Source organism: Electrophorus electricus, chromosome 5 (assembly GCF_013358815.1).
Source record: "Electrophorus electricus isolate fEleEle1 chromosome 5, fEleEle1.pri, whole genome shotgun sequence".
Lineage (NCBI taxonomy): Eukaryota > Metazoa > Chordata > Actinopteri > Gymnotiformes > Gymnotidae > Electrophorus > Electrophorus electricus.
This window is the reverse complement of record NC_049539.1, coordinates 4,932,735-4,943,908: the sequence shown is the minus strand read 5'-3', so window position 1 is coordinate 4,943,908 and position 11,174 is coordinate 4,932,735. Positions and strand designations below refer to the sequence as shown.

General features: G+C 40.7%; 2 protein-coding genes across 4 annotated transcripts; both read right to left on the bottom strand.

Moving 5' to 3' along the window:
- Nucleotides 1-505: 505 nt before the first annotated feature.
- Nucleotides 506-3,809, bottom strand: hmgn2 (high mobility group nucleosomal binding domain 2). Its single transcript, XM_027019901.2, has 6 exons — nt 3,654-3,809; nt 2,431-2,466; nt 2,237-2,266; nt 2,053-2,103; nt 1,663-1,725; nt 506-1,130 (listed from the first exon to the last, which is right to left on the bottom strand). Exons 1-6 carry the CDS (start codon nt 3,666-3,668, stop codon nt 1,095-1,097), a joined length of 231 nt encoding a protein of 76 aa, XP_026875702.1. The 5' UTR covers nt 3,669-3,809; the 3' UTR covers nt 506-1,094.
- A 683-nt stretch (nt 3,810-4,492) lies between these two features.
- On the bottom strand, nt 4,493-11,174 carry dhdds (dehydrodolichyl diphosphate synthase). Of its 3 annotated transcripts, none has more exons than XM_035526677.1 (9): nt 11,148-11,174; nt 10,622-10,684; nt 10,049-10,165; nt 8,007-8,149; nt 7,804-7,920; nt 7,474-7,575; nt 7,241-7,355; nt 6,164-6,271; nt 4,493-5,520 (listed from the first exon to the last, which is right to left on the bottom strand). In XM_035526677.1, the coding sequence occupies exons 2-9, from the start codon at nt 10,682-10,684 to the stop codon at nt 5,278-5,280; spliced, it is 1,008 nt and encodes a 335-aa protein (XP_035382570.1). In that variant the 5' UTR covers nt 11,148-11,174; the 3' UTR covers nt 4,493-5,277. The 3 variants fall into 3 exon arrangements, with proteins under 3 accessions (XP_035382570.1, XP_035382569.1, XP_035382571.1); XM_035526676.1 differs by having other exon boundaries at nt 11,145-11,169; XM_035526678.1 differs by lacking the exon at nt 11,148-11,174 and adding an exon at nt 10,892-11,138.

Sequence of the window (11,174 nt, the reverse complement as noted above, 5' to 3'; positions counted from 1 at the left end):
TTAAGAAAGCCTTAAAACCGAGTGCAAGATGCAAAAATGCATTTTTGCTAAAGATACGAAAGAAAAAGCATCTTAGATTTGCGAAACTTACAAAAGGTTTGTAGTAACTTACAAAAATAAAACTTCAGAAGCCATTTTACACCTTAACGCTAGTTTTTGCTAAGAGCACACTGAACAAAAGTAGCTGAAACAAAATTCCGTTTTAAACTTAACTGGCTAATCAAGGCTTCGGTCTGAAGCGCCTCCACTTGGGTTCAAGACAAGTTTGTTTAGTGGTAAGGTACTGATACTGATAACCCAATTGATCCAAAAACCTTTGCAGCTACTTTTATTTCTAAAATGTATAACGGCCGGTTTCCCTTAGTGCAATAAGACCAATGAAAAATGACTTTTTAAATGAATGAGAAGATTTATGATATAATTTTGGCAGAAGTATAATACATACAAAGTTTTTCTTAATTATCTTTGTAGATGCACCATATGAAGAGGTCTACCAAGCAAAAGGGACATTCTTTTGAAATCCTTATTTTATTCAAAACCATTTAAACAAGTCATTTTAGTTATCACAAAACATCCTTCCAATATTGGAGCATATAACTTACAATAATGGCATCTAAACAGATTTCTGAAAATGCTTTAATCTGACGTGAATTTATTCATGGTTGATTTCCAATTGAATTTTTAGTCACCATTTGCTTTAACTGCCTTATAAGGACATACTAAAATTAATATACAGTATTTTAGTAGGTATACAAATAAAAAAAGAAAGAAAGAAACCCAAAACATTTTAAAAACACACTATAGCTGCCTTATGAGAATGTTTGGTGCTTAAAATATTGTAAAAAAAAATAAAAAAAAAATAAAAAAAAATATAGGACTATCGAAACATTCATAAGTTTAAAACCAATTTAACTAGGAAAACCATTTTGGCAAGATATGGGTGGCTTAGTTGAAATTGGGATATAAATGGATATGAAAGCGAAAAAACAATTTAACTATAAACGATATTCTTAATATAAAACTTGGTAAAAAATAGTTGTTTCAAACTGTACAGTCACCAAGTACACAAAAGAGTCAAACTTTTCCTTTGCTTTTCATTTGGCATCTGCAGTAGCTTCAACCTTTTGTGCCTAAAACAAGAAAACAAAATCATTAAATAAAAATGTGAGAACAATTGTCATGCTGACATTAGACATGCAAAATCTTTAACTTTCATACTCCGTTATGCACTGTACAGCACAGCAAAAAGCCCCGTAGTAAATTAACAATTAAACTGAACAGGGACTTTGCAGTATGGCTTTCAAATTCAGTTATTAAGGATTATGAGGTTTTGTCTTAAATCATTCTAAAATGCTAAATGACTAACACAACAGCTCTCTCACCAGTGAACACCAGCTACTGGGCCAGTTAGTAAAAACCTAATTTGTGTAATGCTAAACGGCTTTGATTGACACTAGCCACTGACATTAGCCTTTTATGGAGGAGTGCTTCGTTAATGCTTGGACACCAAGACAAAAAACTTAATCAGCCACCAGAGTAGTGATTTGAGGTCAAGACACTCTATGCCTACAGACCCGAGTTCCTTGATTTGTGTGAGGCAGATTGAGGATTAGTAGATGATTATAGTATGATTATGATTATAGTTCAATGTCTCTACCTTACCTGGTCTGCCTTAGCCTCTCCATTCTCAGCAGGGTTAGCACCCTTCTTCCCTTTGGCTGTCTTCTGTAAGTCCAATCAATATACAATCATTAGAAAAATATAGATTTTTGTCTTGTTGTAGGACCTGGCTTACATTTACTTAAATACTAAAGCAAACTGCTGACATTTTTTGATTAATAGGATTAAGCTTGAGGGCTAAAACAGCAAGACTAAGCAATGATTATTACCATCATCTTTGCGCAATGGCTATTTAATTACACACAGAACTCTATAGGGGTTTAATATAGAAATATTTTTATTTGAATGTATCTATCACCCCCTACCATGGTATACTTTGAGCTTGCACAATTTAAGGTTATCTGCACAATTTAAGGACTGTTATCGTCCCACCTTGGGGGCAGGTTTCTTCGGCTTTGGGGCTGGTTTCGGTGGGGCAGGTTTCTACAAATAACGCATCAGTGATAAATGAACAAACCAAAATTACAAATAGCCCATACAGGCTCAATTAAAATCTTATCAAATAGCTGATTTTAAAACAAGTATCTAAATTTGAATTTATTTCACAGTGACATACAGCAGACAGTCTTGCAGAACGTCTTGTTGGCTACAAAGGAAAAAAGAAATTATTTAGAAATCACACTGGATGCTATTTATGCATGCATGCAGAGGAATAAATTAACAAGTACGTCGTTATTCATTATAAAATAAATAAATAAATGCAACGATTAGTAATGATTCACTCAACACTGAGAGACGTGAGACACCAACCTCTTCCTTGGCTTTGGCAGCCTTGTCCCCGTCGAGCTGTGCATGAAGCAGAAACAGTAACGTTAATGTGAACTCTCCAAATCTAAAAGCCCAAACGAAGGGACAATTTGTGAACAAATGGAAATCGGTCGTGTTTATTCGAAAAAAAGCGCGTGCCTTGAAATAATCACTTTTACGATGGCTTTCGCTACTCTCGCGTTTGATATTTTCTGGCCGATGTTGTTTTCGAGTCATTTTCCCGCCCTTATTCAAATTCAAATCTGGGGGACGTGTGGGCGCGCGACGCCTCGGCGCTTCCTTTGGTTCAAGTGCATCAGTGCGCGCCTACCGAACTAGTCACCCAGATAAACAGCTCGTTTCTGCGTTTAACCAACGTTTAAATGTGCTACAACACACGCATGCACTTTACCAGCTACCAGCTAACTGGCCGTAGATTTACGCGTATATCAAACTGAACTTTGTTTTAAAATAAACACGTAAAAATAACCGACGAGCACATTTTCTGACGTTCAAGGCGCAGGTGCTCGGCGAAAATGGCATTTCAACGTTTCACCAAGAGTGCAGTTGCACATCAGCCTTACGACAGGACCCGATTACCAAGCGCTGTAAGCAGCCTACATGAACACAGCCTGGAAGGTCCGTCCGCATTTGGCGGCATTCAAAACACCTCGCAGCAAACAGCTCGTGTGCCTTATAGCTGTTCGTAGCAGACGTTATTTTTAATGATCTATTTTGGTCGCATTAAATACTAATTTTAGAAATTATGTCATGCAATATATTATTAAGTAAAATGATCCCTGGGTCATTTCTCAAAGCAGGCTCTGCACAGCAGCATCAAAGGTGCAAGCTAACCCGAGTTATGTGACAGATGACGTTGCGCCTGCTGGAGCGCCTTCGACGTCGGAGGAATTACTCAAACTCCATAGCTTTTGCAGCTCGCCATAAGCCTTTGATTGATTCTTTTCCTATTTTCGATCGGTACAAATTATTCACAAAATACCGCAAGGGCATTAGACTGCTGTTTTCATTTTTTTTTATTCTGTCAAGCCTCTTGCAAATTCGGCGTCACTGGATGACAAGTAGTCTGACAGCTTTGTCTGAAAGCGTTTGACCGCCACTCGACCACAACCCTTTTGTGCAACAATAAACGCCCATCAAGAAGTTATGAAAACACTATATATTTTTCTAAAGAGGCAATTTGTTAATAATATATATGATCTTACCTTTCTTTTAGGCATTCTGACTTTTTAAAAAAAATCTGAAAAAAATGGAAAAATCCGTGTATTTTTCTAGATAAGGTTGCGATAAGTAACTATGTTCTGCGCGCCTGACAATGCTTCAATACAATAACGGCTGTAGGTTTATTTAGTTTTTATATTGCAATATAGGGATAGAAACCGGTTTAAACCAGATTTTACATATCGAGCTCAGACATTGGGTACAAACAGTGTCACATGCTTTGGGCGTTGCTCAACTTTTAAAGAGACATGATCGCCGTGACGCTTTAAATGCAACCTTCCATCAAGGGGCGCTGTGTCTTCCCCAAGTTCTGGGATGTCATAGAAAACCCGAGCCTCTCTTATACACTCACCACTTTTTTTAAGACATATCTTCCGTGTTCGCTATAGAATATAGATACTGAATTATAAACCTACTCTCTCTGGACACTTAGGTACGTTTATAGATTAATTTTAGAATAGCAAAGGTAGAGACTGTAGGCCACCTGTTAGCATGCACAATCATCCATTCAGCAGTTTATGTGCAGATGACCAAGGTCGAGTGTTTCTTATGCACCGGCAGTGTACTGTATTCAGAAAGAGAAAATTATGCATATTCAAGCAGAGGCTGGAACTTTGCATCTACAGTGACTGGTAAGCATTTATGAGTGGTTACCAATGGAAGCTAAAGACCCAGTGAATTTAACTCCCAATTTGCTTCCCGGCCCTTATGCAAGCGTTTTCCAACCATTACTGGCTTTATGACAACACATACACTTACTAGATGAAATCAAACTTATTTTCTTGTAATGGAAATGATGATTAGGCATGAAACTGTAAAGTAGTCAGAAGCTCGATTTTCTCCATTTATTTTGTAATATATTTGTCTTTATATACACAGACACATCAATATCAAGAAATTTGCTCTTTAGCCCTTTGAGGAGTTTCAGCACACTCGGTTGCTCAGAACGTCACATCGGGTGATGTTACAAAGGCATTGAGTCAGTCGACAAGTTTGCTACTCTACAACCATGTATTCCCAAACCTCTCCAAAGGGTTAAAATATAAACCTTTTAATTAGCGCTGTTCAATTTACATGCTGAGCAGTATCCAGCGAAACATCTAGACCTTTTCCAGAACTGCCATTAAGACGACAAATATAAATAGTCCGTTGCCCCATAAAACTGGGTACAGCATCTAAAGTATATACAAATACGTAAATATAAAGAATTTTATACTTCATGGCTTCTGAGCCCTTTCCATGTAGAGCAGGGGTGACCACATACAATCTGGTCCTGGGTTAACAATATTGCCCGATGTTTTCTTTACTCCGATGTAGCCGACACAGCGCCCGGAGCATTTAATGAGCTGACGGGTTGACCCAGTCACGCTGTGAGGAGCAGGAGCAGCAGCATTTCAGGACCAAAATTTCAGTAGTACAGCTTTCAACACACCGTCCTGCAGTTTCAGGTGTCCCCTAGCCCAATACAGTGATCCAGCTCGCGAAGGGCTCGACACTAAGTGAGGGAGATAAAAGGCATGTTGGAAATAGGGACGACTTGAAGGTGCAGAAGGTGGTGGGATCCCCAGGGCTGGAGCCAAGAACCCCTGCTTTAGGAGAAGAGAGGCCCTAAGCGAGCACTGTTGGACCACTCATGTGATCGAAGAAAGCGTCTCTTTTCTGCTGCAGCGTGCACAGGAAGCGCCGGACCCTCTCCTCGCGGCTGGCCGCGTAGCGGAGCAGGGCAGTCTGCCGGGCTTGGCTGTCCACGGGCTTCCCGTTGCTGCGATGATGGAGGAGCTCAGCTACACATGAGCGGTCCGCCTCCAGCTGCTGCATAGCTTGGCTCTCCCTGTGCAGCTCCCAGGCCTTCTGCCACACACACCACACAAAATAATTCACTGGTCAACCAGTGCCCACATTCACAGTGGGTTCACTGACACAGTTGTGTGAACTGCATCTAGATGTGCAGATTCAGGTCCATTCATTTAGCTCTTTATTAGGAACGCCAACCTTTCGCCATCAGTCATGGTAAACGTCAATGGAAACAGTTACAGCTGCAATCTATAATTAATCGATCTATAATTGCCATGTACAGTTGAGCAGTTCCTCTCCTCCCTGTTCTCCACTGGTTGGCCTGTGACCACTGCTTACTGGATACCATCTGGATCAGTTTCAACATATCAGTGACACTGGAACATCACTGGCACGGCAGTGGGTGTTCTGCTGGTATTGGTGCTGCTGAACTGAGAGTGGTCTGCCGTCCAAAAATATCCAGCCAACAGAACTGACCATGGATGAAGAACCAGCAGATACCTAACGCAATGTGTGCTTGGATCTGTAACAGTTCCTCTGACTGGACATTTGTAGATGGCACATCATGTGTTTTACAGCCCTTTTACTACTTGCTATTAATGTGGCTGGCCAATAACATAAAAATATATACAATGGAAAACAACTGGCTAAATAATCGGTCCCTCGGATTGTCGCTTGATGTTACGGGATGCCAAAATACCTGAAGAGACGGATGATTCAGCTGGTACTGTAAAATAGCTTCGCAGAGGTTCCAGAAGGAGTATTCTGGCCACAGGACCGACTGGAACACTAGGCAGGAGTGAGAGGTCTGGGGACCACAGTGATGCAGGAAGACAAATTACTAAAGACAGTTACAGAAAAGTAAAACAAGAAAAAAAAAAATAAGACAACAACAAAAAATCCACAGCCACTGTTTCCATCCAGAATCCTTTTTCAGCAGGAAGAGTCACACCAGCATGGTTGCAGTGTCACAGAACAAACAGCTCTTCTCCTGACACAACTACAGCAACAACAGATAATCAAATTACTGCAGTGAGATTTCCATAACCACAAAAGAAGCGCTTTGATAACCTGAATCAAACTTTTAACCTGTGTTATGGAACAAGTCTCTAAATAAGAACTGTTCACTTTCCAATGCATCATCTGCTCGGATAAACTAGGAATAGACAGGATGCGTGATTTTGGCAAAAATGCTATTTTGGCTGTTTTGGATTTTGGTGCTGCTGTTAAAAGATGCTGTAATTTTCCCTGGGCATACAGTGACAACACCCCTGCGGGATGGTTACAGGTGAACACCTATGCTTCATCAGACTGCATCAGAAACACATCATTCAAAGCATAGTTTAACTCAACCGCTTTAAAGTCCAACCTAGGAATACCTGCTCTGGGAGAAACCTTTGCAATTAGCTAGTTATATTAAATTATAAAAATCAGGAACTCTGAAAAACCACAAGCAAGATGATATAAACAAAAGTCAATTCACCCGATTCTCAAGAGATTTTCAGTTTTTGTGCTGTGTCCTTCCATAGTCATTTTTTTTCCTGTATTTCTTCCATTTTGGAAAACTTTTATTTGCAGAAAACTACTCCATAAAGTTAGCCAATTAACAACAATCTGTCCAACACAGCAAAAGTACTTTACACTCAGAGGTCAAAAGTTAATAGACTGGCACACCATCATTTAGACTGACCAAACTTATAGATCCCTTGTCTCTAGAAAAGTGTTTATGCACTCTGTCAGGTAAGAGTTTTGTTTGAGGTCCACAGGGTGTCCATACCTGCCACAGTAGGAAGTCACTGAGACGCACCTCCCCGGACGTGCGAATGAGCAGGTCAGGGTTGGGAGATCTGCTGGAGTACAGGCACTGACTCAACAGCGCCTCTGACACATCACTAGGAAAAAAAATAACACCAAAAAAAAACAAAACTCAAAGGCAAAATCAGCAAATACTCAACTCAGAAAAGACCAAATATAGAATTGGACCATGCAAACAAACAAGCTTACAATTACCTAGAGTGTAGCAGGCCCTGCTCGACCCCCCATGCCATCTCTTTGACTGCATTTGCGATTTCATGCCTTGATGTATACGCAAAGCACACGTTCAGGAAACACCTGAAAGTGGAGCCAGACAAAGTAGAAAGCCGTGAATGAAGAACCACCTCCTACTGTGACAGGACTGAGGCTTTTAAAGGTGTTGGGCTTACAGCGAATAAAAGTCCTCGCATGACAAGAGGCTCCTCTGCATAAAGCTAGCTGATCTTGCTAGTTTTCATAAACTGACAGCCTTGTTAACATTCTGAAGTGAAGTCCTGAGTTAAAGTCAAGCAGTGAAATCGTTACTTATTATGCGCTCTGGTGGCCACAACGGATTTGGCGATCAGCCTCTGGAGATCATCCGGCAGCAGCGTCAGATCCCCCAGCACCCGAATGCATACGCCGTGCTTCCTGAGGTTCTCTCTGGAACAAGATGCACACGTCGAGTCATTGCTTCCACGGCCTCGCCGCGCGTGGCCGAAGGTTAGTCGTCTGGCAGCGCGACTCACTGCTCATCCAGCAGACGGAGGAACTTCTCCTTGGCCAGCTGCATCAGGCCGTCCACCTCCTCTTGGGAGCGTTTGAAGTTCTCGATGCTGAAGGCATACACGGTCACCTCGTGGATGTCCAGGTTCAGACACCAGCGCAGGGTCTTGGGAAGATTTGCACAGTTGGGACGGGGGTCAGCATGCACTTACCAAAGTCAAATATGAGTGTAAATTTTGTATTTTTTAGATCCACAGCACTGATGTAGATCCAGCCCTATGCCAACCCGAGAGTTTGTTGCATACAAAGTACAAGAAATGACTATAATAGCAGAACAGAAGCAATAAAGGAACTCAATTTACTGCCAACACCAATTTGAACTTAAAAGTGCGAAGTTGGATTACATAGTGCAGGTATACCGAAATATTGGTACTGATGTCACAAAATAATGACTTAGTCTTAGCAATAACTAAAAACAATAAAAAATGAACATTATAATGCTATGCAAGCAGTAGATGACCTTCTACTGCACTCTCTCTACTATAAGACACAGCTTTAGACCCCCGTGTTTCCTGGATGACTGTAAGCAGGGAAAAGTGGGGAATAAAACATGCCAGCATGTTGCAATCGTTCTCCTGGGCACTCCTAAAAGCATTTGTGGAGAGAAGTGGCATGTAAGGATTTTAAAGTTTTCTCAGTTACAAATAGGGATGTTACAGTTCCGGGTGCCACGGGTAAACACGGCGTATCGACGGTTACCACACCACTTTTTTCAAAATGCTGAAAAAAGTAGACTTCTATACGCCATCTTTTATAGTCTGCCCATTCAAGTTCCTTACAGCAGCGAGCATCCTCCCTTTTGTGCCTTGCGACTCACCAAAATGAAGGCTTGAGTTCACCCTCTCCCTGGACTGCAGACTCTCTCTCTGGACTCCTGAATCATACTAGGGTATTTCTTTTTCTTTGCACGGGGATGCAGACTGCAACGGAATAAATCCTTTGGCTCTATAATCTGCATGTTCGTAACTTTATCATCCACTACAGCTATCAAATTCACAGGAGAACATGCCAACGCTGACTGTAACTAAATGAAACAGCTATCTATTCTTGGCCTAGAGTTGGTGAAGTTAGCTTTATGGCAAAGCAAAATGGCACACTGCTGCACTCACACAAGCCCCAGGTTGAAAATCACACACAAAATAATATTCTCTCTCTCTCATAAGCAGTTTACTGGCTACATTCTTTTAAGTTTGTTCAGACCAAATATTTAACGCTTCATGGATAGTCCATGTAAATATTGCAGCTATTTAGGCACATAAGGTGTATTCACTGTGACTCCTGCCATAATTTAACAAAAAACAAACGTTTGGTCAATCAGCAGTTGTTAATAAGTGTTACCTCAACATGCAAGTCTTTATGTGAACTAACTTTATTTCTTTCACTTTGAACACAAGGCTTATGCACACAACACATTTACTGGTTATTAGAGACATGAAAAGACACTCAGGAAATCTGCACACTACGGACTGCATTCCAGCCAGCAGTGTGTCCTCTGAGAGGGGTTTTATCTCTGGCTTCATCCTCTCTCCCTACCACTCTTGATCAAGCACAGAAAAGGTGAACATGCACAACAACCTTTCTTAAAGAAAGAACAATTTGGGCATTTAATCTTTTTGGTTTATTTTGGTATTTGTTATATATGCAAGGATGTCTTAACAGTCTTTTGTACAGATTTTATAATAGATTTTTCCTTTAAATTTCACCACTGAATTTTGTGTTTTTAAATGGACCATTAATATCATGATACTGCAAGACTGAGTATACAAATAGTTATCACAGCATGAAAGCTTAATACGCTAACACGTCTAATCACAAAACACTGTATAGTATATGAGGCCATTCCCATAAAGAACAATGCTACTACTACAAAGCCAGTATTAAGTCAGCACAGACTAAGAAGCAGAAATACATGATTACAGGCATTTTATCTTATCAAGTGTCGAAAGGGATTAAGCAAACACCACCCATAAGGTTCAGTTGATTAGCTCTTGTGCAACATACTCACTTCAGCCAGTTTGTCAAAGCCCTGAGTGTGGCCCTCCTGTCTTTCCACATGTCTCTTACGAGCATAACGTCTATTGCCATCCATAATAAAAGCCACATGCTTAGGCATGGGCCCAGCCTGCAGAAAATCACAACACAGTAAGAAACAAACAAAAAACACAAGCACACAGAAAAAGGCACAAAGTGAAACACAACATAGTAATAATAAGTTACTAGAATTATAGTTAATTATAAGCATTGAATGGACAATGTGCAGTATGCATAAGGTATTGCTCTGAGTCAGGGTTCTTATTAAGACAATCTCTCCCCTGCCTGTTCCTGCTGTAAAGTCACCATTAACTTGACAACTTTCTCATTATCTAATTACTTAAGCTTACTGTGCATAAAAGCTAGGGGGAAAAGTCTATGAATTTCGATGAAAAATTGCTATCCTTGAGTTGCCCAATTTTTTCCACCCTACACAGAAAGTGCGTCTTCTTGGTCTTAACAGAAGGTAAAACATTGCTGTATCCATAAAATCCACATGAATCTTTCTTCCGCCAATGAAATAAACGCTGAAGAAAAACGTAGTCACCTTTAGTATGTTGGCAAAAAGCCTTTCAAGAAGGTTTAGTTCTCCTTCCCGGATCCACGACATCTGAGTTTACAAATGTGAGAGAAGTGTCTTACAGTTAGATGGAAATAACCAGCTCCACATTATCACGAAGCAGGGCGACCACTGCAGCTAACCAAGCTAGCTATCTTACTGTTGCGTGAAAGAAGGCATTTCTATCCCGATATTCGCGAAAAAGGTAATTTAGCTAACTAGGTGGCGAGTGTAAAGTAATTTCTGGCTGTAACCTACACTATCATGAGTAGGGGCGGGTTGGTATGGAGCCAGTTCACCCAGTCAACAGCTAAGCTAAGATAAGCTAAGCTAGCGTCTACAGAGGCGAAGAAGCGTGTACAACACCCCCCAAAACAGCAAAACACTCTGAAAAGCAAAACGAGTGTGAGCAGGTAAATGAAAACAGAGACTTTCATTCAAACAAACATCGACTGCCCCAGGTCTGCCGCTGAATGACATTAATTTTAAACCAAGAGAAACTCCAACTCACAACCTGGACATAAGATGACGTCCACTTCCT

Bases quoted from the DNA above. Each gene is read 5' to 3' on its own strand.
- hmgn2 (XM_027019901.2), bottom strand. The intron at 2,104-2,236 runs GTATGTCACTGT...CGTTATTTGTAG, and splicing joins GTTCTGCAAGACTGTCTGCT to AAACCTGCCCCACCGAAACC. The intron at 1,131-1,662 runs GTAAGGTAGAGA...TTCTTGTTTTAG, and splicing joins GAGAGGCTAAGGCAGACCAG to GCACAAAAGGTTGAAGCTAC.
- dhdds (XM_035526677.1), bottom strand. From the start codon at position 10,684: ATGTCGTGGATCCGGGAAGGAGAACTAAACCTTCTTGAAAGGCTTTTT. The intron at 6,272-7,240 runs GTATGGACACCC...TGTGGTCCCCAG, and splicing joins GTGACTTCCTACTGTGGCAG to ACCTCTCACTCCTGCCTAGT. The intron at 5,521-6,163 runs GTATTTTGGCAT...TGTGTGTGGCAG, and splicing joins TGAATCATCCGTCTCTTCAG to AAGGCCTGGGAGCTGCACAG.